At 31.2% G+C, this 26,660-nt stretch overlaps 1 protein-coding gene and 2 long non-coding RNA genes across 18 annotated transcripts in view; 1 reads left to right on the forward strand and 2 right to left on the reverse strand.

The window, feature by feature from the left end:
* Positions 1–26,660, reverse strand: part of LOC138188763 (transcription activator GAGA) — a 72,736-nt gene that overhangs the window by 11,181 nt on the left and 34,895 nt on the right. For all 4 annotated transcript variants that reach the window (XM_069130804.1, XM_069130805.1, XM_069130803.1 and 1 more), the window contains 2 exons: positions 18,934–19,112; positions 14,370–14,589 (listed from right to left, as the gene is read on the reverse strand). In XM_069130804.1, coding sequence (XP_068986905.1) covers positions 14,370–14,589; positions 18,934–19,112 — 399 coding nt within the window. The remainder of the gene's footprint in view (positions 1–14,369; positions 14,590–18,933; positions 19,113–26,660) is intronic.
* LOC138188768 (uncharacterized) lies at positions 9,696–12,663 on the reverse strand. 5 transcript variants are annotated; one of them, XR_011175669.1, is made up of 4 exons: positions 10,966–11,941; positions 10,743–10,893; positions 10,390–10,684; positions 9,696–10,311 (listed from the first exon to the last, which is right to left on the reverse strand). It is a non-coding gene; the product is annotated as an uncharacterized LOC138188768 (long non-coding RNA). The 5 variants fall into 5 exon arrangements; XR_011175670.1 differs by having other exon boundaries at positions 10,963–11,941; XR_011175668.1 differs by having other exon boundaries at positions 11,002–11,940.
* LOC138188765 (uncharacterized) lies at positions 12,886–18,952 on the forward strand. Of its 9 annotated transcripts, none has more exons than XR_011175658.1 (5): positions 12,886–13,793; positions 13,955–16,297; positions 16,743–17,016; positions 17,139–18,679; positions 18,819–18,952. It is a non-coding gene; the product is annotated as an uncharacterized LOC138188765 (long non-coding RNA). The 9 variants fall into 9 exon arrangements; XR_011175657.1 differs by having other exon boundaries at positions 13,955–15,989; positions 16,125–17,016; XR_011175655.1 differs by having other exon boundaries at positions 13,955–15,153; positions 15,335–17,016.

Below are 26,660 nucleotides of genomic sequence, written 5' to 3' on the forward strand. Positions count from 1 at the left end.
CTCGGAAAACCCATACAACCACTGCAGACCTCCATTAAGCAAAATGTCCATCCCGTGACCGTGGCTACGTTCGGCGACCAATTGTCACCTCGAACCCAATCTCGCTATCACAAATCTCGAACAATTACAGCTATGATAAATCTAGGTTAGAGTACTAGAAGATGTTCCCAAAATTTCCAAGGAACGGCTTCGGCTTTCCTTTCATCTCCGACATATATATTTATTATTATATTATATATATATTATATAATTCTTTTATTATGTGACATTATTATTTAAATTGTGCTATACCTTGATATCATATCATATTATTATTACATCGTATCGTTATTTATATTACATCATATCCATACATATTATATAATATCAATATTATTAATAATATATTAATATTTAGAATATAAATTTTATAAGTATTAAATATATATTATATATACAATATATTATTATAAATATAATATTATATTAATATATCAATATGAATTTATTTATCTATTAAATAGTTATTTTTATTGTGTGATATCTATATATATCACTTTATATATTATTATATTATATGATATATATAATGCATATAGTATAATATTTATAATATCATAATACATAATATAATTATATTATAAATATAATAATATATATGATATTATATATAGATATCATATAATATAAATAACGATGCGATATAATAATAATATGATATAATATCAAATTATAGCACAATTTAAATAATAATATTTAACAATGATAATATGTTTAATAACATGAAATAATGTTTCTCCAAAAAAGGACAGATCATACTCACTGTAAAAAGAACAAATGACAATTGAATAATTATTGAGACAAAAATATACACAGAGTGTGCTGTATAACGTGATTAATGGACTAAAGGGCTATTTTACGAACAAAAGCAATTTGGAAACGTAGAATAAAATTCTTTGTCCCAAACTTCGTGCTTGAGAAAATCAAGTTTGAAAATTTATCAAATATGCTTGAACATACATAGCTAAATCTGGACTGGACAGAAACAAATAATCGACAGAAAGTTATTCTACACGTGAGAATAAGTGAGAAATACAGGGCAAAATATTTTCCCAAGACGATTTGTTCTCGAGAAAAATGAGTGCGATAATTTATCATACACGCGTAGTAGGCCAATTTTTAACTAAACACGACTAAACCCTATTTTCTTGAAAACGAGCTCAAAATCGTACCGTAAATTTTATTCCACATTTTTAATTTACCTACGCGTATAGAATAACCTCTTGTCGATTATTTACTTACGCCTAATTAAATTAGCCAAGTTTAAGTATACTTGACAAATTTTCAAATTCAAATTTCAAATGACGCCTCGGACAAGAAAGTATATTGCACAGATATTTCATCCGAAGACAATCCAATTCCAATCAAATCCGATAATTAAATCTCGTGTACCTATTCTTTGTGAGCATAACGAATTAAAAAACATATAATTGTCTGTGATTTCAGCTATTAAAACAGAAAGGCATTTACCTCGCAATATTTCTGTTGTTTCTAAAATGACGGATTTATTTATGGCATTTTTAGTGACAGCTGAAATTTTGCTTCTTTTAAGGGCGCACGATGTTCAAACGCGGCAGTACTATTTGCGTTATTTTAATAAAATTTCACGACATACCCAAAATTTCTTCTTAATGATTCATAGATTTCTTCTCCTTTCTTTTCTTCTTTTCTATTTTTGCATAATCATGCTACGCATTCTACTTCCTTCTATATTTTCCCAATTCTCTTTTATCTCCCATTTTGTTAATAATAATACAAAAATTTAATATTTTATTATTATTTTTCACATTATATTTTGCTATTAAAACATTAGTAAAGTAATTTTGTCACAAGCTATGCATTTTGCCTTGTATGGATCTTCCTGTTTTTCAAGCCAGGATTTAGATTCTGCATCCTCCAGCCAAGCTTAGAGGAATGCTTACCTACTAATTGTCTTCCTTGGAGCAAGAGAGAATAAACTGTTATCGCTGTCTATTTATAACGTAACAGTAGTTATTTGTAAAATATTAAAACGCAATTTCAAGAAGATAACCATTAGGAAAAGAAACTATATTCATTTTATAATCCCTCTATAATTCAAGAAACTCTTAAATTAAAGATACATCCTACTTGGATCATTCCCTATATCTGAATTTTTAATAGCAGTGCGAGGTCTAGCAATGCTATTGTCAATGCCCGCGTACAAAGTATCCACTATTAATAAAATTTTTCCAATGTCGTAACGATACACACAACAAATACTGCAAGGAATAAGTATTAAAGGAAGAAACTAATGAACATTATGGTCAGCATATCCTCGTTAATAAAAACATTTCAATTTTTCAAGATATAATCATTTTGAAATTATACCGATGCAAAAGTAGTAAATATTTGTCTTGTCTAATTTCTTACTCGTCTTGAAACTTCAATAAAACAATACACAAGTAGTTGCTCAATGAAACAGCTGACGAGCTTTTCTCTCTATTTCACTTAAGCCTAGTTCATACTGACAGACAATTGTCCGCAGACATGTAACACGCCCATGAACTCAAAAACACGTTCATAGACGCGTCTACGTTCCACGTGCTTCGAAATTACCGATTAGTACCATAATCCACCGCATGGTGTGCATGAATCGCATTAGTGTGTCTATATATAGTGTATTTCACCTAACTTCACCATCTTACATATCTTGCTTATTTTTTACAGTAGGAAGAAACGTGGTGATAGACAAAAAATGTTCTCATGGCCATTGTTTTATTTCGAGATTTCAAGGTCGTCGAAGTATTCCTAAACGAGACTACATATTTCCATCACAGCAGTCTTATATCTCATAAAAAGACAAATTCAACGATTTGAAATATGTTGACTTTCGAGTAACCTTCAATAGGAAAATCATGAAATGTTTGCTATTAATTTCAATACCAATATTTTCAATGCCAATGATTTCGGGGACGGTAAATGAAAGAATCTCAATTTCATTGGAACAGTGTGCCGTGTAATTGTTCCTGGCGCTTATAAACGAACGTTCGTATTCTTCTTTTATCGTTTGAAGTATGTTTACATGCATCATATCAACGCGATTATTGCTTTACAATCAGCAGCTTATCTATCATGTAGAGTACAGTACAGAAGTACTTGAAAATGTAGAGAAATCATTCATTTGCCGTCTCCAAGAGTGTGTTGGGATTTATGGTGCACATTTTGAGCACCTTCTGAAATAAATATTCCACTCTGAAACATACAAATCTTACCTTAACCTTCTCTCTATACAAACATGATTTTCTCATTGAAGGCCGCATAAAGGTTAACATATTGCACATTGTTGAATTTGTTTTTTTATGAGCTATAAGACTGTCGTAATGAAAATATGTAATCCCGTTTAAAGATACTTCGATGACTTTGAAATCGCGAAAAAAGTGGCCGCGAGAAAATTTTCTGCCTACCACCACATTTGTCCCTTCGAATCGATTATTCTATTCCTCTGATATCTTTTCCTAGCATAAAAAATAAGCCAGATATTTAAGATGGTCAAGTTAGGTGAAATACCTTGTGTAGGTCTATTTGACGTCGCGTCTTCCTTACACCTGGCAACTCTGTAACAGTGTTGCCAGATGGTTCCCTTAATTTAACGATAACATGACGTCACTTACCCCCATTGCCACGCTATGTCGCTTGCATCACGTGACATAAATTTCGTCTTACGTTTCCCGCGTCCCGCCTACGAAATTATCCTACTATCTGCATTTGTCTACAGTATGCGTCACGACGTCACTAGTTCATCAACTATACTACTTTCCCCACCATCAGAGGAATTTTTCCCTTACATCCCTCAATCTGGTAACGTTGCTCTGCAGTTGTGTACACTTTCCGTCATTGTCCGCATGATATCGTCAGATAATGCATTACAATGTACACACTACATACATTTTGCCATGGATTTTCCGCGAAAAACGTATGCGGATTGACTGCGATTGCATGTCTGTGGACGATTGGCCAGTCAGCTAATTCATTGGGTTGCGGCAACTAATTAGATAAAATTGTTGCATAAAATTGTTCATAACTTGGGAGATAAACTTCAAACAACATTTTTATCGTTTTAATATCTAGGATCGACCCTGCACATATCTCCTACATATTTTGGAACATCCAGTATAGTTAATTTCTGTTTCATAAATATAGCTAGCATATTCCTGTACAGAACATTTTATTATAGAAAGACTGAACTTAGGATACGATTTCTTTTTCTTTTTTTCAAATAATCCATAGTAGGACATTATTATAAGAATGTACAAGACGCAATAAAATGAAATTGTAACAATAACCTAGTGCCTATATTTTTAATAATTTTAGTCATTTATTCTATTTTTGAAGTACCTCCAATCAGATTATGTCGTGTTATACGTATATAAGAATTGCAAGGAAGATTCTACCGTTATTTGAGACGCAGTATAAATTCCACTTTACAATGCAGTGCAAGATGCTATTGCAAAATAACAATTTACAATTTTCTCAATGTTATTATTCTCATTATTATATATTATATATTATAATATAATATTCTCATTATTATTACAGTTTACAATTCTATCTGTGCGAAAACTTTTTTACTTCCGTGATACGGGGCAATTTTTTCATCGACTGAACTTTTTTTCATTGGCAACACTTTACAACGATAGTTGGAAACCAGATGGTGCCAATTCAAGTGAATATATGTGTAGAGTATGTCCAATTTTATTTTTTCACTATTTTTTTCTCAATCATAGAACTGACATGCACCGCATTGTTCCGATGAGAAACGTGTAGCATTTATGTTCACAAAAGATTTGCAATTTGTCAAAATGCTTGTGTAATCGTCATACGTTACAAAGTATCAGATGGCGTTATGGAAAGGCAAAAGAACGACTGACGAAATATGGTGGTAGTTGCACACTATAGGAAATGCGAAACCTTCGTTTAGTACATGTACAGGGTGTCCCAGTAATTTCATGAAAAAATATCAGTCGAAAATATGGAGTAACATTTTGTCATGTAATAAAGTTACCCTACATATTGCGAAACAAAAATTATTAAATCGATCATATAATGGTCTTTACTACTGCAATTGAAAAAACTGAGAAAATCTTGGGAAAAGGAAGTTAACATTATGAGAACCTGAGGTTTTGTGTATCTAAAGAGACTGGCCGTTTCATTTCGATCCAGACGTTACATATTTCTCCTTAAGCAATTTTTATCCACATACATGCAAATATATGCAAAATATAATATATATATAATAAATATAATAAAACTACAAAAGAAAAATAATAATTACTATATGGACTGTTTATTTTGAAAGTGGTGTAAGACCATTCTCTTTTATTTTGATGCACCAAAGATAATAGTTATCCTTAACACTTTTATGAATCGGCAACAAAAAAAAGTATTATTTTTCTCTCTCTTTTTCATTTTTCCCTCTAACACATAATGACTATGGGCAACCAAAAAGAAATTCTCTCATCTGTGATGGTGTCTGTAACCAAACAAGTTTTGATCTATAACAGTTACTCGTAACCAAAAGTCAGTCAAACTCATCTACTAATTGTTACACTGTAACTTTTAGTCATTTTGGTTGTAACTGTAGGGCAATAGTCAATGGCAATTACTAACCAAATATTGAAATATACATTCAAATAGATATTCAAATATACATATTGGAATAGATATTGAAGTGCACATATTGAAATATATATTGAAGTACACATATTGAAATACATATTCAATTATATATACTGAAATATATATTGAAATATACATATTGAAATATATACCCAAATATACATATTGAGATATACATTCAAATAGATATTGAAATATAAATATTGGAATATATATTGAAGTACATATATTGAAACATATATTCAATTATATATACTGAAATATATATTGAAATATACATATTGAAATATATACCCAAATACACATATTGAGATATACATTCAAATAGATATTCAAATATACATATTGGAATAAATATTGAAGTGCACATATTGAAATATATATTGAAGTACACATATTGAAATACATATTCAATTATATATACTGAAATATATATTGAAATATACATATTGAAATATATACCCAAATATACATATTGAGATATACATTCAAATAGATATTGAAATATAAATATTGGAATATATATTGAAGTACATATACTGAAACATATATTCAATTATATATACTGAAATATATATTGAAATATATACCCAAATATACATATTGAGATATACATTCAAATAGATATTGAAATATAAATATTGGAATATATATTGAAGTACATATACTGAAACATATATTCAATTATATATACTGAAATATATATTGAAATATACATATTGAAATATATACCCAAATATACATATTGAGATATACATTCAAATAGATATTCAAATATACATATTGGAATAGATATTGAAGTGCACATATTGAAATACATATTCAATTATATATACTGAAATATATATTGAAATATACATATTGAAATATATACCCAAATATACATATTGAGATATACATATTGGAATAGATATTGAAGTGCACATATTGAAATACATATTCAATTATATATACTGAAATATATATTGAAATATACATATTGAAATATATACCCAAATATACATATTGAGATATACATTCAAATAGATATTGAAATATAAATATTGGAATAGATATTGAAGTGCACATATTGAAATATATATTCAAATACACATATTGAAATATATATTGAAATATACATATTGTACAATTATATATATATATGTATGTATGTATAAAATTGAATATCAATATATGAAATTGAAATCTTTTTTAACATTATCATATTGCCAGAACTTTTCCTTCTATTATTTCATATTGGAAGAAAATTCGCATACATATTCTAATATCAGATTTTACTGCTGAATCTGTTTTAAATATTTAGGCACTGCTTAAAATCAAGCTATTTAAGAACAAAGGAGAAAACAAGCCTTAACGTTACACACGACTGCTAATATGTTTGATCTGCCTTTTCGTTCGCTTATTTCGATATTTATACAGTTCGGGAGAAAATAGATTGACGTACGGCAACTAGATTTTTCTAAGAAGAGTTGTTTTATAGACTGAAATTCCAATTCCTGAACGAACTATTTTCAGTCCAAGTAAATGTTTAGACATCGTCGAGAGTAGTCACCGCTCTATTCTCGGATATCCTGTGTTTACAATGGTTCTTGATACACGTATTTTACGTTCCTTTCCGATGTGTCCTTTTGTTCCGCTAGATTCAATTGTTTCGCGAAATTTTATCGAAATTCAAATTTCCCAATTTCCTCTTTTACTTCCTCTAATTCGTTTTACTCTTTAAAACGTTTCTTCGGTTTCTGCTCAAGACCTCACGAGCGTATTACGCATGATCAAAAATAATATTTCTATTAACATATACATAACTTTTATGACCAGATTCCTTATCACTCTTGAATTAATAAGCTCGGAAATTTCGGAACACGATACGCTGTGGTTTATGAAAATATTCGAACATTTTCCATAAAACTCTTTTATGAATATATTATGTGCATTATACGAAACTTTTTGAAATTTCACTAGCTCTGTATTGTATTTTTTTTTTTTTTTTAATCTAAATGTAGTAACATTTGAAAGTAATCAGAAAATGTATACAGAAGTTACAAGACAAATGTGCACTTGCAATTAGTAGAAAATCAGTATACAGCGTGAATAGTAGTCTTAAACGTAACAATTAATGGCAAAGATCGTCTCTTATTAATATAGCGAGATATATTGGGTTGGCAACTAAGTGACTGCGGATTTTGTCATTAGGTGGTATTAACAAAATCCGTAATTATTTAGTTGCCAACCCAATAGTAGCTTAGTTATATTTTCACATTTATTCGTGTAAATTTTTGTATTCTCGATAACCGTCACGTTTCTGCTCGGTTTATAAGTATTGGAATTCTGATTTGTTGGATATGCACATGAATATATAGTGTGATACAGCATGATGCGCAAGAAAAACACATTAGCTGGGTTAAGTGCTCGTAAACTGCCTATAATTCCAACGTAATCAAACATTTTGCCATTTCGTTTGAAAATATGGTACTTTTCAAGACTCGATTTCAATTTAACGTCTTTGCACCGTCATCCAATAACACATCAATTCGAGCTGCAATCAGCGAAATATCTTATCACTTAACAATTAGTCACGCTGTTTTTTACATCACAAAATCTCAATAGGCACGTGCAATGAAATCCTCAAGAGTTAAATCGTTTGCTTTCTATTTCTGTTTTTCATCTCACAGACTTTATACCCTCTAATCTCTTTTTTATTATCTAGCATTTTTCGAAACACGAAATCAGACGATAAAGTTGTTACGCAACCTTTGGAAAACTTCGTAAGTCTATTTTAATCCGAAATTGAAATATTTCAACATCCACTTGCCAGTACGAAACGTACATACACTTTTGTTTCTAAACATTTTATATTATGCTGCTTATAATATGATATCATTGTTACGCGATCCACGTTACAATTATATTATGGATATTCTGGTAATATTATGATGCCATTTTTAATTAGCCTATTCAAAACTCTGCCATTCAGAATTGCGTTACTGTTTACGTAAAAGTACTGCCACCGGAAGAAATGTATTTTCCACAAGATGATGATCTTACTGCTGAACTGAAATTTGTCCTTTTCCACTGATAATAAATCGACTCTTATTTCAGACACAGGGGTCCTTTTCAATTCTCAAGTAGCTGTTGTTTAATTAAAAATAACAGTGGTATTGAATGGACAAAATTTAAAGATAGTTTAAACGACCTAGAATATTTTTTGACAAAAGGAAGGTTAACAAACAACGTTTGTTCTTAAAAATCGTTCTTAAAAAAAATCTTCTCGCCTGCAAGTTTCGAAGAAAGATATTTTTATGAAAAGTTATGCGGTAACTTCTTTATGTTTCCCTCGCTAAAAATCTACGATGATGCTTTCGAGATGTGGTGCTCTAGGGGAGAAAGAGCTTTCTAGTGCATGTTTCAAAGAAGATATTTATTTGACATGTCGAAGAAAAGCAATTTTCGAATAAGAAAACCGAGGCAATTATATGAAAAAGTCAAGTCATTCGGACACAAAGGTACAAAAATTCTGTATTTTATTTATAGATAGGTAGATTTATGTATTTTAAAAGGAAATAAGAAAGATTTCAATGAGTTCCTCCACGGTGAATGCACAAGAATCTGTATGGAAAATTTGCACATAAATAAAATATGTTCGATCTGAGCAAAAAATACGTTTTCGTCACACCTGGGTCAACAAGACCCATTATTAATTGTGGAGAGTTGCCACGACATTCCGTACACGACTGCTGAAAGTTTTAACGGTATAATCGTCAGAGATTATAAAAACATTTCAAACTAATAATATTGTACATAGAATGCAATTATAAGCGAATATCTTGAAGATATTTCTTTCCAAAGTAAAACTGTGGGTCACTAGGACCCATAAAGATAACCGAGAATTGAACTCTATCCAAAGATGAAACCAATATCGAGGAAGTCGAGAATAAAATAATTTCAAAATTCAAATTTATCTGTCTAAATCTGCACAAGAAAAATTGCGAAAGAAAGAAATAGATTGTTGTAGAAACGTCACAAGAAAGAAGATTGTGTTTTAAATATATTGAATTTGACGAAGCTTCGACTGTCTCCATTTTATCAAACAAGAGTACGGAAAAGCCGTTTAACAAATAGACAGCGTTAAAAGAATGAAATGGCAAGAATTACATATTAGATGGAAAGAGATAAGAACCTGTGCTGTCTGTGTATAAGAAATAATATGGAAGGAAAATGCAGAATATACATCTCGCGTCAGCAAACATGATAGAAGCAGAGTAAGGAAAATTCTATGGCCCAGAATGAAAGTGAATTAGAAATAACAAGATTAAGTTGGTGGCTTCGCTTTCTAGAGAAACGCGTTTGAAGATCCGCTGAATGACACGTGATTAGCCTCACGGATTTCATCACAGACTGCTATTGTAACTTCCTCTGCTTTTTAGGCCACAGTCCTCGCTTATTTGGCTTATTCGCTGTCAATACTTAATTATTAATTAATTCTTCAAACTGGGTGATGAACACAACGAACGTAATAAATAAAATTTTGTCTGTTGTTTTAATTGAGACATTGAGAGGGAGAGAGAGTCCGTGTCATGGCAGAGATTGTCTCGACAATCTATTAGCATTCTACCAATATGCGAGGGAACGTTTCAACTGAAACAATAAAGCGAGTTCGATTAAAATTGAAATGGACTATTCTTCTGGCACGCGTCTATAACGTAATTTCCTTACTCTCAAGTTTCGCCTTATTTTTAACCATATCACTCCTCTCGCTCCGCTTGTGCCACGAATTACGATCCATCTTGCATAAGAAGCTTCCATTCGAAAAGCTGAATCTCCTCAAACGATTCGTACAATGTGCAATCTTTGCATTATTACGTAGAAACAGAAAAGCCTTTATACGTGGTTCAGCAACGCTGTCTATTTCCTGGCAGATGCTTTGTGAGTCCGTTGTGATCAAAAACAGTAGGCAGAATAATGGCCAATTGAATAGTTAAACAGAATTAGCATTTGAGAAACAGATAGGCTGCAGAAATACAGAGGTTATTCGTGTCCTGACATCGTGAAGAAATGTAATTACTTACGTGAATGATTACACTGTTTAAAACAATTAGAGAATCATCGTTACGAACGAAATGTTTTACTGATGCAATAAACTTGACTGGTGCAGTCAGGCGAACACAAACGAGTAACTCCCGTAAGCTTAGTAGAAATTGACATGTTATTCGTACAATGCTGTAATAAAGATTTACTTTATGATAAACGTTAAAAAAATATACAAAGTGTAAAAAAATTATGAGTTACGACTATTATGGTTAGATCTTATGGATATAGATCCTATACCAACGTATTAATATTCTTTTATATGGAACAACGAGATACCAACGCATTAGGTCCTTAGCTTACTACGTAAGTCAAACTGGAGTTCGTGATAAGTATAAATATAAATAAATGATGAACACAACGGTGGTAAATTTACTATAGAAATAATAATAATAGTTTTTAACATCGTTTGTATCTGTTTTGAAAATCGGATTGCCACTGCTGCGATTGATATGGCCTGAACATGATACCATGAGTCCCACTCGTCACATTAAATATACAGTGTCTCAATAAAACCATAGCGCAGAGAAGAGAAGATGGCTGATGAGGCAGCATAAGGGCAAGAATGGTACTTTGCCCGCTCTACCTCACGCCACCTTTGAAAGCATGCTCGCTGTTCACAGAAGCGTCAATTCAAGGGACGTTACGAGACATTCGTAATGTTAAAACGCATACGAACAGTTACACGATCTACATCTGTCGAAGTTTACGATCGTGCAATAGCGATGACGGTCGAGGAACACTGTTTAGATTTCACGCCACACTTTGACAGTGTTTGTACAGTCAGTGTAAAAAATATTCGTACAGCAACTTCGTTTGTAGAACATCGTTTAGTAACAAAAAAAAAAAAAACAAAATGAGAGCAAAAGATATGTATGTATTCTTACAAGTCCTCAGAATAATTTTCAAAAGAGAAAAAAGTGCGATACATGTTCCGATTGTGAAGATATTAATAAATATGTAGCGAATGGTAAAAATATATGCGTAATAGATATTCGTACAGTTACCGCTTCGTAGGATAAAATATACGTAGATATTTGAACAGATGAACTGTATCAAAATGCAGAAAAAATGGGTTTGTAAAACAATTTCATCGTGATGCAAAATAACAATTAAAGCATAATGCTACTAATACGCGAGCGTGGATCTTGTTTGATGTTTGAAAACACTTGAAAGCACCTTCACAACCTGTAGATATAAACGTTATTGAAAATATAGACGATCATCTAAGACGAAAAATATCGAATCATAGTATTTCATAGAGAAATGATTTAGAGAGAGCTATTTTAGAAGAATGGAAAAATATTTCGAGTAGAGTACTCGTCAATTTGGTAAATTCAATACCACGACGGTTTCGAGGTATAATAAAATCAAAAGAAAACTCCTTAAGTATTGAAATAATTAAATCTAGTGATTCCCTGTATTAGATATTAGATAAGATTTATTCGTTTTTTAAATGTTTGTTAACGTTTTCACGAAGGATAGATATCCCATCTAGTTGTTTATGAAAATTATTCTGCAGACTAATAAGAATATATACATATTCATGTAGAAAACTTTGTTCATGAACGATATTCTACAATATTTTTGTTGAAATTAATTACGAATACTTTTTACACTGGCTGTATGTAGTTAGAAATGTACGTCGTCGCAGTAGTTATGCTATATTAATGGTTATGACTTTAATTCCAGTCAATATCTTATCGTTTGTAGCCTACATGGTTTTGTGTTTTGTTTACTACTTCCATCGCTTGATGCTATATGACAAACACGCTTAATGACAAATCACTTACCTGCTACCTGAATTCATTTATTTCAAGAGGGTGATTGGATAATTCGATAACACCGATTTCGATGATCTTCAGATATGTTAAGCTTATCATTCCGAACAGCTTTCACCTACACATGTAACCGCCACTTAGCCTATTCGGATATTCATAAAAATCTTCAATTCAATTTAGTTTCCATTACACTTCACACTCTGCCATATAAGTGACCGTATTTTTACATAGCTTAATATAAACTTAACTCGTTGCTGTTAATCGTCCTTAATACAAATAAAAAAAGATAAATTAATGGGTTATAAGTTGGGTTAGATTAATATTTGCCAAACTAAATGTACAAAGTAATTCAGATGTCCCATAGGTGGCTGCACTGCGCGAAGTGACGGAGGAATAGTTGCATGTGTATTGAGAACGAGATTACAATAAAGTGAGTCTTGTGAGAGACACTCTTTCTTGGAAGAGACTAAGATTGGAAATATTAAATTATTACCAAACAAAGAGTATTCTTTGTCTGTTAAGAAAATATATTTATACGTTTTTGAGTTCTTCTGTATATACAATAAAAGTCAAACCAAATAAAACAACGCCAAACTAAAGCCGAGCAGCGGTAACGTATATAAGTAAAAGTTGTTCAGAGTGATGATCTTGACAATATATTATGTAACCCAACCTAAATTTAACTCATTCATGCTAATCACCCTTGATATAATGAAAGAAAAATATAATAATATAATAATGAAAGATATACTAATGGGTTGTAGATTAGTTTAGATATGTGTCAACTAAATTATATTGAAGCCAAGCGATGGTAACATATATGAGGAAAAAGTTGTTCAGAATTATAATCTTAGCAACATATTTCAAGGTCATCGATATCATACGTGCGTTGCCTCTTTATAAATAATTGCGAACGGAAATAATAGCAACTTATGAGATAAATTTCAAAGATAGTGTCCCTAACCTCGTCTTTTTCTGCTTTCAAATTTATGTAGCTGATCAATGTGGCTCCTGAACTATTTATGTTGATAGTTGCGCACAACAACAAAGTTCGTACGTTTCACGAATTTTTGTTTTTACGGACAGTTATATGGTGTGAGAAAGGATGGCTCTATGGTCCATTAAAATCACTGACACCGTTTTCATGGACCACAATTCACAGAGATACCAGATTTCATCTGATAAACAACAGCTTTAACTGATTGCCAGTATTAGCACGGAAAAATAAGAGAGAACTTTTTACTTAAGCATGTAGGTGTATTGTAGCAAATAATTGATAGCCGGATGCTTTGTGACGTTCAGATTAAGAATACTAGCCCAAAGCTAACACAGATCATAAATTTCGTATTAAAATTACACTCATGCTTACCGTACAATAATGAAAATCAAACCAAAATTTATTTATCTGTTAGCCACCAGCTTCTACTCTGTCTTGAGTTTCAGTTAACGTTTTCAATCCGGCAGCCACAAGGCAGCCAGCCATCAATTTCTTGCAGCGATAAAACTACATGCATAGGTAACAATCATCTCTTATTGTTATATTTTTCCATGTTAATACTGTCTACTGTCGGTCAATTCCAGCAGGTCTGGTGTTGGTGAATTCCAGCGTTGGCGAAGTCTGGTGTCGGTGAATTGTGATCCGCGAAGACAGCGTCGGTGATTTCAATGGAACCTGACCTGTGTCACTATAATCAATCAGATCCACATTCCTTGTTCCTGTACAATACGTACGATTATAATCTTGTTCGAGAACATACCAACCTAATAAATCCAGCAATGGTCAAAAGTAGTTTGTATATATATTAAGAAAAAGTAGCTGCTACTTACATATAATAGCCTGTACTTTGGCCTTATCTAGCGCAGGTTTCACTGGTCTTTCAGTGGCAGTTCCAGCTCGGCTCCATCGTTGTCCTGTGACCGAGCAGGTGGCCAACTCAGTGGGGCTGAACAAAATTGCAGCCAGACCACGGGTCAATTTTCTGTAATCGCTCCATTTCACAGCCCTTAGTTGTTCCTCGCAAACTGCTATTCCCTCTCCCAAGTGCACCTGCCGAACACATGTTTGTCAATGTTTCAAAGAAAAAGAAAGCCAACATGTTTATGCTAATTTCTAATCCAGGAAAATAGGTACAAAAATAATACATATAGTAATATATATATTACAGGTGCAGTGTTTGAGTTTTGCGCGTGAGTCAAAAATGCACGTAGGTGGTGCAAATCGCAGATGCTGATCTAAAAAAAAAATGATGCTTTTGTATTAAAACGAGGAAGAAATTAAAACGTATCTTAAGGAAGGAAAGTTTTAAAGGAACGTAATAGAATTTTCAGATACAGATAAATATAGTGAGTAGCAAAATACAGTGTTCTCTAAATTAATTTAGTGACGCGACTCACAGTGGAGTATTCCACCTAAAAAAGCTGTTCAAAATTCAAATTTTTAATCTCGTTTAAAAGAAGGGAACAATGTTAATATTATTCCAGTGAAATGACATGATGCCCATTTCTGTGACCTTGAACTCTATACAAAGGCAGGAAACCATATGACAAGCATTCACTTTCTTCTCAAGCATGTTTTTTTCAAAATTCAATGGAATTCATATATTTTTTTAATGTAAGTATATAGTACACTAATATGGACACTATGAATAGAGTTTCAAGAGATAATTACATTTTTATAAATAATTAATTTATATTATGTGCCAGGCTCTGTCAGACAATAAGAAACTATGAAATATAGTATGCTACCATTGCATTATATTAAAGTCTTTTCATACTCTCTTTTTTCTTTTTAGTTTTCTGCCTTCCTGAAGTGCAATAAAATTTTTCTCCTGCAACGTTCTTTCGCTGATTTGCCACCCAGCGATATCTTCTAACAGTAACAAGTATTTCAAATTCGTAGAGTCGTTTGTTAAAATTACGCTGTTTACTATGTTCTAATGAAAATTTCTACCGTGTTAAAACCCCGTTACATTTATATATATAAAAAACAGTTATCGCATTAATAGAACATTAATCTGCTAGTGTTAAATACGAATTCTTTAAGAAAAGGGAGGAAGGAATAATTTTGAGTCAACGCTATACTCATTTTGATCCTTGAAAGATGTGAAGATAAATAGAGCATTAATTAGGTCTGTCTTGTTTAATAGATTAACATCTTAATAGGATGTGAAGGTTACGCTATCTCAAAGTGAAAACCAATATTCTCATCCAGAGACTATCATCCTTTCACTATGGAAGCTTATCTGCGAAATTATAATAAATCTGGTATAAATGTTCAATTAATTAAAGCGTGCTGAATTAATCAGAATCAGCGTTTTATATAATTGAATGACCGTTTCACATTAATCAGACGATAAAAAACGTTTATAATTTTCTTGCAACGACTAAAAATAAATTTTGGTACAGAAAGTGTAATTCAAAAATTTTTTATCTTCGATATCAAAATATGTAATTAATTCATGTTTAATTACTCAACCAAATTTCGACGGAAATAATCAATTTGATCGTTGAGTGATTCGGTTGAAAACAGATTCACTTGCTAGTTATATATTTTCACAATATTAATTTATATTTAATTTACAGTTTATTTAGATGCCACCAAAGTGTTCTTCGCTCTATCTATAAAAAGACGTAGCTACCATCGCTCGAAAGTATTCCACATAATTTAACTACAACATTACACGCAGTTAGCAGGGATTTTGTCTCGAGTACGGCAAAGCTACCTATATTAAAATTATTTAATAAGAAGAACAAAGGTATTGGGTTCATGAAATTTTCAAATGACAGAACAATCACGTGTTTGATATTCCGTCTGCTGTTACAGTTCACGTAAAAATTATATGTTGTTTATTTATAATTTTATCGTAAATTATTTCGTAGAATGGTAAATTATTCGTTTGGTAAATTAACAGTAGGAATTGTACCAGTGTCTGTATATACTTGTACAAACGATTATTCGTATTATTCGAATAATTCTGCGGTCGTTATTCGAATAAATGTATGAAACAATTGATTACGGACAACGAATAATTACTTCACTGACAAAATACTCGACTAATATGAATTTATCCCGATAGTCTTGGATAAATATTCATTTGAAACAATTCGAATAATGAACAATTCGCCCGACTCTGTAACTGTAGAATTTATAATTTAATTTAAAATGTAACTGGAGAATTAATAAAGTTGTACTATTATTAGGAACCTACCAAACTATCCAGATATTTCCGAGCGATAGTGTACAGAAGTATTTCCAATTTAACCGTTTGCTGGCCAACTCCGCCGTAGCGGAAGAGTTAAAGGTAACAATAAATAGAAAAATAAGAAGATAAACACGTAGTGAGTGAAGAAATAAATATATAAGCATAAGAACCATGGTCCAACGAAAACAAGCAAAAACAGTAAATAATGTACAGTAAATAAATACACAGTAAATAACTGTAAAAGTAGATAAATTGCTGTGAACGATAAGAAGGTAAGAAAATATAAAGTCTACACAGTTAGATCAATAAGTGTGCAGACGACTATGAAAATAGTGTAAAATAGAAAGAAGTTGAATTTTTCATTTGCTCTACGTTACATGAATCTACGGTGCAGTAACACGCAGCAAGTTTTTGCATGACAAATATTTCACTCGAGTCGCTTCCGACGTCACCGACGCAGATGCGGAAGCAAGAAGTCGAAAGAAAATTAGTATTTCAAAGTGTTAGAGGATGCAAAAACACGAACGCGAGACTCAAGCAACTTGAATCAATAAATTATTGCAGCTCTTTAAGACAAGCGGATAAGAAAAGAACGTGGAGGGCAGGGAACTGCCTTTAATTAAGAATGATAAAGAAGAAAATAATTTCTGGAATAATTTGGAGTAAAACAGCCTCAGGGCGTATGATATTAAGAACTAGCAAGCGCAGAAAAAGATTCAGTGAAAATAAACAGAAGCAAAGCGAAGGAGGGAAATGACACGGTAATTTACACGTATATTATGCTAGCTAGATTATGCGCCAATTAAATATTCTTCTTGACGTTGCATTAATGTAGGTGAATTAATTCCTTTACGTCGCATATGTGACGACAACGTTTTCATAAAAAACTAGTTGAATTATTTTAGAAAAGGGATGCTCTTAAGTGAGCAAATTACGTTAAGAATATTCGCAAATCAGGTAACAGGTTGGCTTTTCTAGTTAACAGTTTAAGAAGAAAGACACTCGTTTAAACGAAAGGGAATGTCTTTGAAAATTTTGTGAAAATACACAGTGTGTGCAGTTTATCTCGAAAGATGTGAATGATAAAGATATGAAAAAAACTTTTCAAACAAAAATTCCACGATATCGAGGAGAATATACTATATAGTCTTGTGTATTTGACCTTGTAGTGACCTTGAAACTCTCTGCGAAAGACGTTAAAATTGTCTAATGGATAGCTTTATCTTTTAGTAGATTTTCTTGTAACTGACATTTACACGTTTTCGAAACACTACAGACTCGTGTCTTTTGCACCAGGTTTCAAGGTCAAATACACGAGAGTATAGTAAACTCGTCTCGATGTCCTGCAACTTTCGTCTGGAACATCTTTTTGCACAATCTATATTTTTCAAAATATTTCAGAATAATTATTGTTCAGAGATATTATTATATAATTTATGTAAATATTTCTATATATATTTAATAAATTTCTGTATAATTATATAGGATTATATAAACCGAAGATAAACCGGACACACTGTATGTAACTTTACCCAGTACGTAATAATCTTGGCAAATAATTAATAAAACCGACAGTGCAAGAGATATTTTGTAGAAAACGAAAGACAAGCATATTCGCGTTTGAATTTCACTTGAAAGTCCGTCGTTGAACGCGGTCGATCGTTTTGTTCGAAAGTGTACGAAAGTTTTCGAGAGGCAAGTTAAATGACGAAATTCGCGTGATTTATCGTTAAATGCGTTTCCCAGTGTTCAACGGAAATTTATCGTGAAATTTATTTTCGTTTTAGCGTAGTCACCATTTTTCTATTGAAATACGTATGTACCCATTATATAGGTTAGCAACTAAGTTGCAAAACCGATAAATGAACACGCGCTGAGTGCACGCAAGTGAAACATGTCAATGATACGCGCAACATTGCCTCTCTATAAGACAACGTAAGTAATGCCATTATGCGAAAGACATGCTCGAACACATAAACTAGAATTCTTCCAGATAAAAGAATGAATACTTTTATAAAAACGAAAAAAATCTCGAATATTCCGTATCATTAATTTATTTTATTAATTTGCATAGATCATTTGAAATTACTGCAGTCGTATAAAAAACTGGGCTAAGACTGGGTTAACAATGATGCGAGCTTGAATGAAATGAACGAGTAGAAAAAAATATAAGAATAATGGAAATTTACCACGCCGTCGGAAGAGGACTCCTCGAAACCACGGAAAGCAGGCATCGCAGCAGGAGGTGTAGTTCTCATATCCAAGGGTAACCATTCACTCCTCGATGGCGAATTACCCTGTACAGACGGGGATCCATGTTTTCCACCCCTTGTCCCAAGCCGCGGCCTGCCGCGGCGTACCCTTCGACCTGAACAAGTATTTTCATATAGCGTTTCTCAAATGCTATGTTCTCTCAATATAGATATATATATATATATAATCCAATAAAATTTCTTTATTTCGAACCTATGAATTTCTTATTTTAGCAAACGCTGTTATAGAGTACATTACAGATTTGGGCAAGATTTCTTTGAAACGAAGATAGAGAAATGCGATTTTAAATAATGAGTAAACTGTGGATATTTACTAAGGTCCCATTGAAACTACTGATACAGATTTCATCGGCGCTGCTTTTACCAATGACAATTCACCGGCACCAGACTTGATTGACAATCACTTTGACCAGCAACAGGTTTAATCGACGACAGCGTTAACCGACAACGACAATGATCGACACAGAGTTTAACCAATTGTTTACAGCAAGCTACGATCTAACTTTGTCAGCTAGAGAGTATGTATCTCGATCATTATCGCTAACGGTCAGTACTGTCGTTGATCAAGTGCCCGGTATCGATCAAGTCTGGTGTCGGTCAAATGCCTGGTATCGTTCAAGTCTGGTGTCAATCAAGTCTGACGTCGATCAAATGCCTGGTATCTATCAAGAGCCTGGTATCGATCAAGTCTGGTGTCGATCAAGAGCCTGGTATCGATCAAGTCTGGTGTCGATCAAGAGCCTGGTATTGTTCAAGTCTGGTGTCAGTCAAATGTTTGGTATCGATCAAGTCTGGTGTCGATCAGTGCCTCGTATCGGCCAAGAGTCTGACATTAATCAGGTGTCTGCTGTGGATGAAGTATTTGTTGTCGATCAAATGCCTATAGTCGATCAACTGTCTGATGTCGATCAAGTGTCTGATGCCAGTGAATTATTGGCGTTCCAATGAAGTCATCGACACTGTTTTCACCAACAACAATTCACAATTCACGGACTTGATCTACAACAACTTTGGCTGACAGTAACTTCAACCGATGACAGTATATATTAAGAACTGTCAATGATCGACACAGAACTTGACCAATTGCTTATAGCAAACTTGACTAAAATACAAGTATTGTATTAGTCTACTTTCTAGCTTTCTCGTACATCTGCGAAATGTATGATTGTATCGGTTAGTAAAGACAATTATGTTAATTATAGTATAAAAATCGGTTCTTTATTAACTAATACCATCACACACGTAGCAAATGTTTTGGCAAAGCCAGAATGCAGATTGGAACAATATTCTGAACCAGAGCTTTTTAAACTATAGGTTGCACAGAATTATGAGGCTATGACAATTTTTGTATCTGTCACATACCAGTGAGATTAAAAATGTCAATCGTCTGTCATTAAAGGATCAAGGATTCATCTAATTATTAATCGACATAGATATAAAACACAAGCTTTTAAAAAATCATTTAAATGAATTTTGGCTTGGAATTAGGACAGAACTTGCAACAATTTCTACAATAGTCTTAAATACATTTTATGCTACGTGTTTATCGCAAAACGATGTTTTCGTCATTGACGATTGTGAAATCAAAATTTCGATTAACCGTGAGAAACTTTGAAAATGCTCTGTTATATCAAATATGTGGCCAAGATTTAATTTTTTATTCAAAAATAAACAAGCATATTTATCAAAATTAAACAAATAAATTTAGTTTTGTCCTAATAAGTGTTACTAAGTGATAAAATCAGAAATATAACACGCATTGTTTAAAATTAAGCTTTTTTGATTTATTATCTATTAATTGCTTGTTTGTATATTTATTTTGTGCTACATTTTTACGTATACAGTTAGCGTCGCGTAAAATTTTCCCGGACGAAATGGAGCCACGAAAGAAAAAATTTTAAAAAACGCTGCGTTCAACCAAACTCGTGCTTGGCTCGAGCTTGCAGTAAAAAACTGGTTATACTTTATGTCGACCATTGCTGTTATCGGTTAATACTTTCATCACAGTGGTTGTCAGTCAAAGTTATCGTTGTTCTGGCGTCAATAAAATCTGTGTCAGCGATTTCAATCGGATCCGATATTTACATATGCAAATTTTTAGTTATGAACACAACTAAAAAAACTGAGCAAAAATTTCACTAACTGAATATTCATATATTTTTGACATGCGCATTCCGCATATTTTTGCGCTTTTACATTTTTCGTAGCTGCGTAAAAATCACCAAAATAATGAGCTATTGTGTTGGCAACTAAGTGGTTGCGGATTTTGTCATTAGATGGTATTGAAAAATCCGCAATCACTTAGTTGCCAACCTAATATTTCATCTACTTCATTATTTGTATCTTAGAAGCAACATAGGGGAACAACAATGTGCAAATCAAATAAATAATTTTCGAGTAATTTTCTACCTTAGTTCAATTTCTCAGATAGAAGAAATAATTTGGATTCTAATATTAAATTAAAATATTATCTTTTGCATACAGTTGAGTTATGAACCGCATAATCGTGAATTATTTTATAACATAGTAATATTTAATCTCTGAAATGTATATATAAAATTATACGTGTAACATAATTATACAACATAAACATATAATTCCAATTATCCTTTTATTATTAATATTTCTTTTATTATTTACTTAAATTAATATTTAATATTAATTATTTATTAATTTTTTGAGACCTATGAGACAGCAAAAGCAGCATTTCTGACGCAGTTGACAATGTTGGATGAGAAATTATTTAAGACAATATTTCAAGAAACATTTATCCAAATACGAAGTATGGAATAAAATAAACAAATTTTATTTGATAGTTAAACAATGAACTAAATTTTAAGATTCTTTTAAGGAAAATTATTTACTTGTTCGAATAAACTGGCGCATAATTATTTCAAAATAACATCTACTCAAATGTTTTATTTAAATAATGGCCAAGCCCGCGTAATGAATATTTAAAACTATCGAAAAACGCGGCAAAAGAAATAAAGGTAAATTGAAAATGTAGAAGGTAAATTTTTAATACGAGGCGTCATTTCCGTGAAACTGGAGTTTGAAATTTTTATAAGTACGCATAATGTATACACACGCGCTTCACTCATTCCTATCTGCATAAATTCGAATAACCAGCAGCAAGTTATTCTACCTGCAGGAATAAGCGAAAAATGCGAAATAAAATGCTTTCGTTTAATTTCCAAAATACAGGCGCATCATGAGAAATTACTCGGAACGCAAACAAACGAAAAGCTAAATGCAATATCGTTATTAATATAATACACGTTGATAAATGAGTCTAATTTTGAGATATGCTTACAAACAAATACAAATATGTATTTCGTAGAAAAGAAATACATCGTAAACAGAGAATTAAGTTCATTTATACGGCACATAAAATTACGATATAAAATAATCGCGAAACAGATCGATCGATAATTTCCGCGTCTCAAACGTAACAATTCTAACCTCAATTTTGCTCTTTGATGATAACCACGTTTATGAAATTCTTATTATACGAATACAATAAAAACTCATTTTTCTCGCGGAGATTGAGCCTCGTATTAAAATTGTCGTTTTACGTTTTCGGTTCGACAACTTTCAATCGCTTTGTGCCCCATATTTTGCTACGCCCTGTACATGAAACATTTGTAGGTTAGTCAACTACAGACTAGCTTCGCCAAATATGTATGTACACATATGGAAAGAAATTTGATTATATATTATAAATATATTTTGATTATATATTTTATAAAAATATTTTGATTATATTTATATTGTTAATTAGTATTTCTATGGATAATCATTGGATATAAATTCTTGATGAATTTATTAAAATAATATATAATATTATATTATATAATACTTATTATATAATATTTATTAAAATAATATAAATAAAAGCAGTAATATAGTTGATATTAAAGAAAATATATAAAATTTATTTAAAATAAATATTTAATTTTTATTAAAAATTAGAATATTTTATATAAAAATTTATTTATGGGATATTAATATTCCTATTAGCTTAAAAGCTTATTATATATATATATATATATATTATAAAATAGTTAGTAATAGTATATAATAAATATACATTAATATTTTATCAAAATATATCTTTAATCAAACATATTACTTATTTTATTTAATATTAATATATATATAAATAAATATGTTAATTAATTATAGAAGATTGTATATCTTCAAATTGTCAGATACTTTTCACTAAACACTTGCTAGCTACAGTTTGTCGTACAAGAGCATACTCGTTATATCACTGTGGAACACACTGATGGAACAATGTAATCTAAAATACAGTTTGTTGTACAATTTTATAAATGTCGTATTCATTGTAAAACAGTGAACGACACGAAACACAGATTTCCATTAACGTGGCAACGATTTCCACGGATTTTTCTCGATGCACCAAGCAACTTGCCTAACTTCGAATGCACAAAAGTCAGTAAATTTGGCAGATGCAGCCAAGTGTCTACGCATTTATGCACAAGACAGGGATTTGTTAACGAACGCGTATGGTATAACAAAAAGATAAAGTGGTTTTCGCTCGGCTAACTGTTTTCCAGCTACAGACGACATAATTCGTCGAGTCGCAGAAAAACGATGATTGCATAGGCAGATTTTGACAATTTTGACCGTAAGAATTTTATACAATTTCAGTGTACAAATCGTAGGTAAATTATATTATTAAATCGTAATTCAATTGTTTATAATTAATGATTAATTATATCGGAATAATTATCACACATAATATGAATTGTGTGAAATGTAACATAACCTAACATCATTCAAGCAGCGCGTCAGGGTGAGTCTCAAACACCGAGATCATACGTATAGTTTAACGAATAAAAATTGAATGGATACGTTAGATTAGGAGCTTCACGCTGAAAATGTAAATATCCAATTGAAAATGAGGGATCGATAATATACTAAAAGCTTGAGGTAAATGCATTACTAGATGGAACAACTAGTTGGGAATATCAAGACACCCCATGTCAGATATAGGAGCATCTGGCCGAAAAGCTAGCCACGACTATGACCAAACGATGTTAACCCTTTGTACTGCACTGGAGTCGTTACAGTGACACTGATGACGTCAAAATTGCTTCTTGAAGAATTTCTATCGACAAAGGATGGAAAGAGAGGGGGGAGACTATTGTGTAAATAAATCCAAGAACACGTTTCTAAGCTTCTGGTTTGAGACGCAGAACCCTTGACTTGAGGAGGTTTCAGAATAAGAAATAGAAGGAGCATATAAAACAAATTTTTCGAATACAGAAGATTAAACTACATTTTTTGTTCTATAAATATTCAGTAAAAAAAAATGGGCATAGTTTGGATCTCTTGGTGCAAAAATATATTTGGAAACGAATTGGCTGCTCTAACGGCAACACTTGCATCCAAATCAGCTTCCCATGTGCAAAACATTATTTGATAGTGTAAGATATAGTAAAACAATATGCAAAGAAAACGAATGTATTATGGCGAAATTAGAATATATCCTCGTTCCATAAATTAATCCCTAACTGCAATGATTTGAAGATAAATGAAGAATTTTATTCTATTAATTCTATTAATCCTATTAATCACACACATAATCATAGAGTGTTCTATATGTAACGAAGAGAAGATAAAATATAATGTCGACAATAATCTTAATGATATCCTCGCATCGATCCCTGACCTCTATGATTTGAAGATTAATGGTGAATTTTATACAATTAATTCTATTAATTCTGTGAATTCTATTAATTCTATGAATTCTATGAATTCCATTAATTCTATTAATTGTATGAATTCTATTAATTCTATTAGTTCTATGAATACTATTAATTCTATTAATCTTATGGATTCCATTAATTCTATGAATACAATTAATTCTATTAATTCTGTAAATTCTATTAACTCTATTCGTTCTATGAATTCTATTAATTCTATTAATTTTACTAATTCTATAAATCCTATTAATTCTATTAATCTTATGAATTCCACTAATTCTATGAATACTATTAATTCTATTAATCTTATGAATTCCACTAATTCTATGAATACTACTAATTCTATTAATTCTGTAAATTCTATTAACTCTATTAGTTCTATGAATTCTATTAATTCTATTAATTTTACTAATTCTATAAATCCTATTAATTCTATTAATCTTATGAATTCCACTAATTCTATGAATACTATTAATTCTATTAATCTTATGGATTCCACTAATTCTATGAATACTATTAATTCTATTAATTCTGTAAATTCTATTAACTCTATTAGTTCTATGAATTCTATTAATTCTATTAATTTTATTAATTCTATAAATCCTATTAATTCTATTAATCTTATGAATTCCACTAATTCTATGAATACTATTAATCCTATTAATCCTATGAATCCTATTAATTCTATGAATACTATTAATTCTATTAATTCTATGAATTTTATTAATCACCTTCATAATCATAGAATGTTCTATATCTAACGAAGAGAAGAACAAGTTTCGAATGTAAAAAGTTCAATCCCCTACAAAAAATTCTGTTAACGATTACTAATATTACTGGCGAAAAGATTATACAATTTTGCAAGTAATTAAATTTTAAAAATTGCACAATTATATGGCGGCACATGTTTGGGTGTGTCAAATGTTCAACACCAAGAAGAGCATGGAAAAAGTTAGTAAATTAAAGATAAATTGAAGATACCATATAGGAAAAAGTGGAAGATAATATTGAACAAGAACGTGGAAGATAATCGTTTTACATTAAATACAATACCAGATAAGATTCACTGATAGCAACGTTGATGGGGCAGAATGGATTCAATCTGACGAATCATCTTCAATTGATGATGACATTAATGTTATATGTACTTCGAATAATGAATTGAAACACGAATATAGTGGTAATGATGAGATTCTCCAAAGTTTTGAAGTATTTGACGTCTTAAAAATAGAGCTAAGGTGGTAGAAAGTACAAAAGGAATGTAACTCTATCGAATTAAATCCGGTGAAAAAGTTGCCTGATTTAGCAGCTAAAACTACTTGGCATCCATAAATCTTTAATGGGATCATACTCAATTCCAGTATTTGTATTGCTGTTATTAATATTTATGTTCTTTCTTGAAATATATGAAACAAAGATGTACTTGCTAAAATGAACACCTTTCTATTTAATTTCATTACTTTTATTTTCATTATTATAATCCATGTTCTTTCTTGAAATATATAAAACAAAGATGTACTTGCTAAGATGAACACCTTTCTATTTAATTGCATTATTTGTATTGCTACTATTAATATTTATATTCTTTCTTGAAATATATGAAACAAAGATGTACTTGCTAAAATGAACACTTTTCTATTTAATTTCATTACTTTTATTTTCATTATTATAATCCATGTTCTTTCTTGAAATATATAAAACAAAGATGTACTTGCTAAGATGAACACCTTTCTATTTAATTGCATTATTTGTATTGCTACTATTAATATTTATATTGTTTCTTGAAATATATAAAACAAAGATGTACTTGCTAAAATGAACACCTTTCTATTTAATTTCATTACTTTTATTTTCATTATTATAATCCATGTTCTTTCTTGAAATATATAAAACAAAGATGTACTTGCTAAG

Source organism: Bombus flavifrons, chromosome 17, assembly GCF_040668555.2.
Source record: "Bombus flavifrons isolate JBK064 chromosome 17, iyBomFlav1_principal, whole genome shotgun sequence".
Taxonomy (NCBI): domain Eukaryota; kingdom Metazoa; phylum Arthropoda; class Insecta; order Hymenoptera; family Apidae; genus Bombus; species Bombus flavifrons.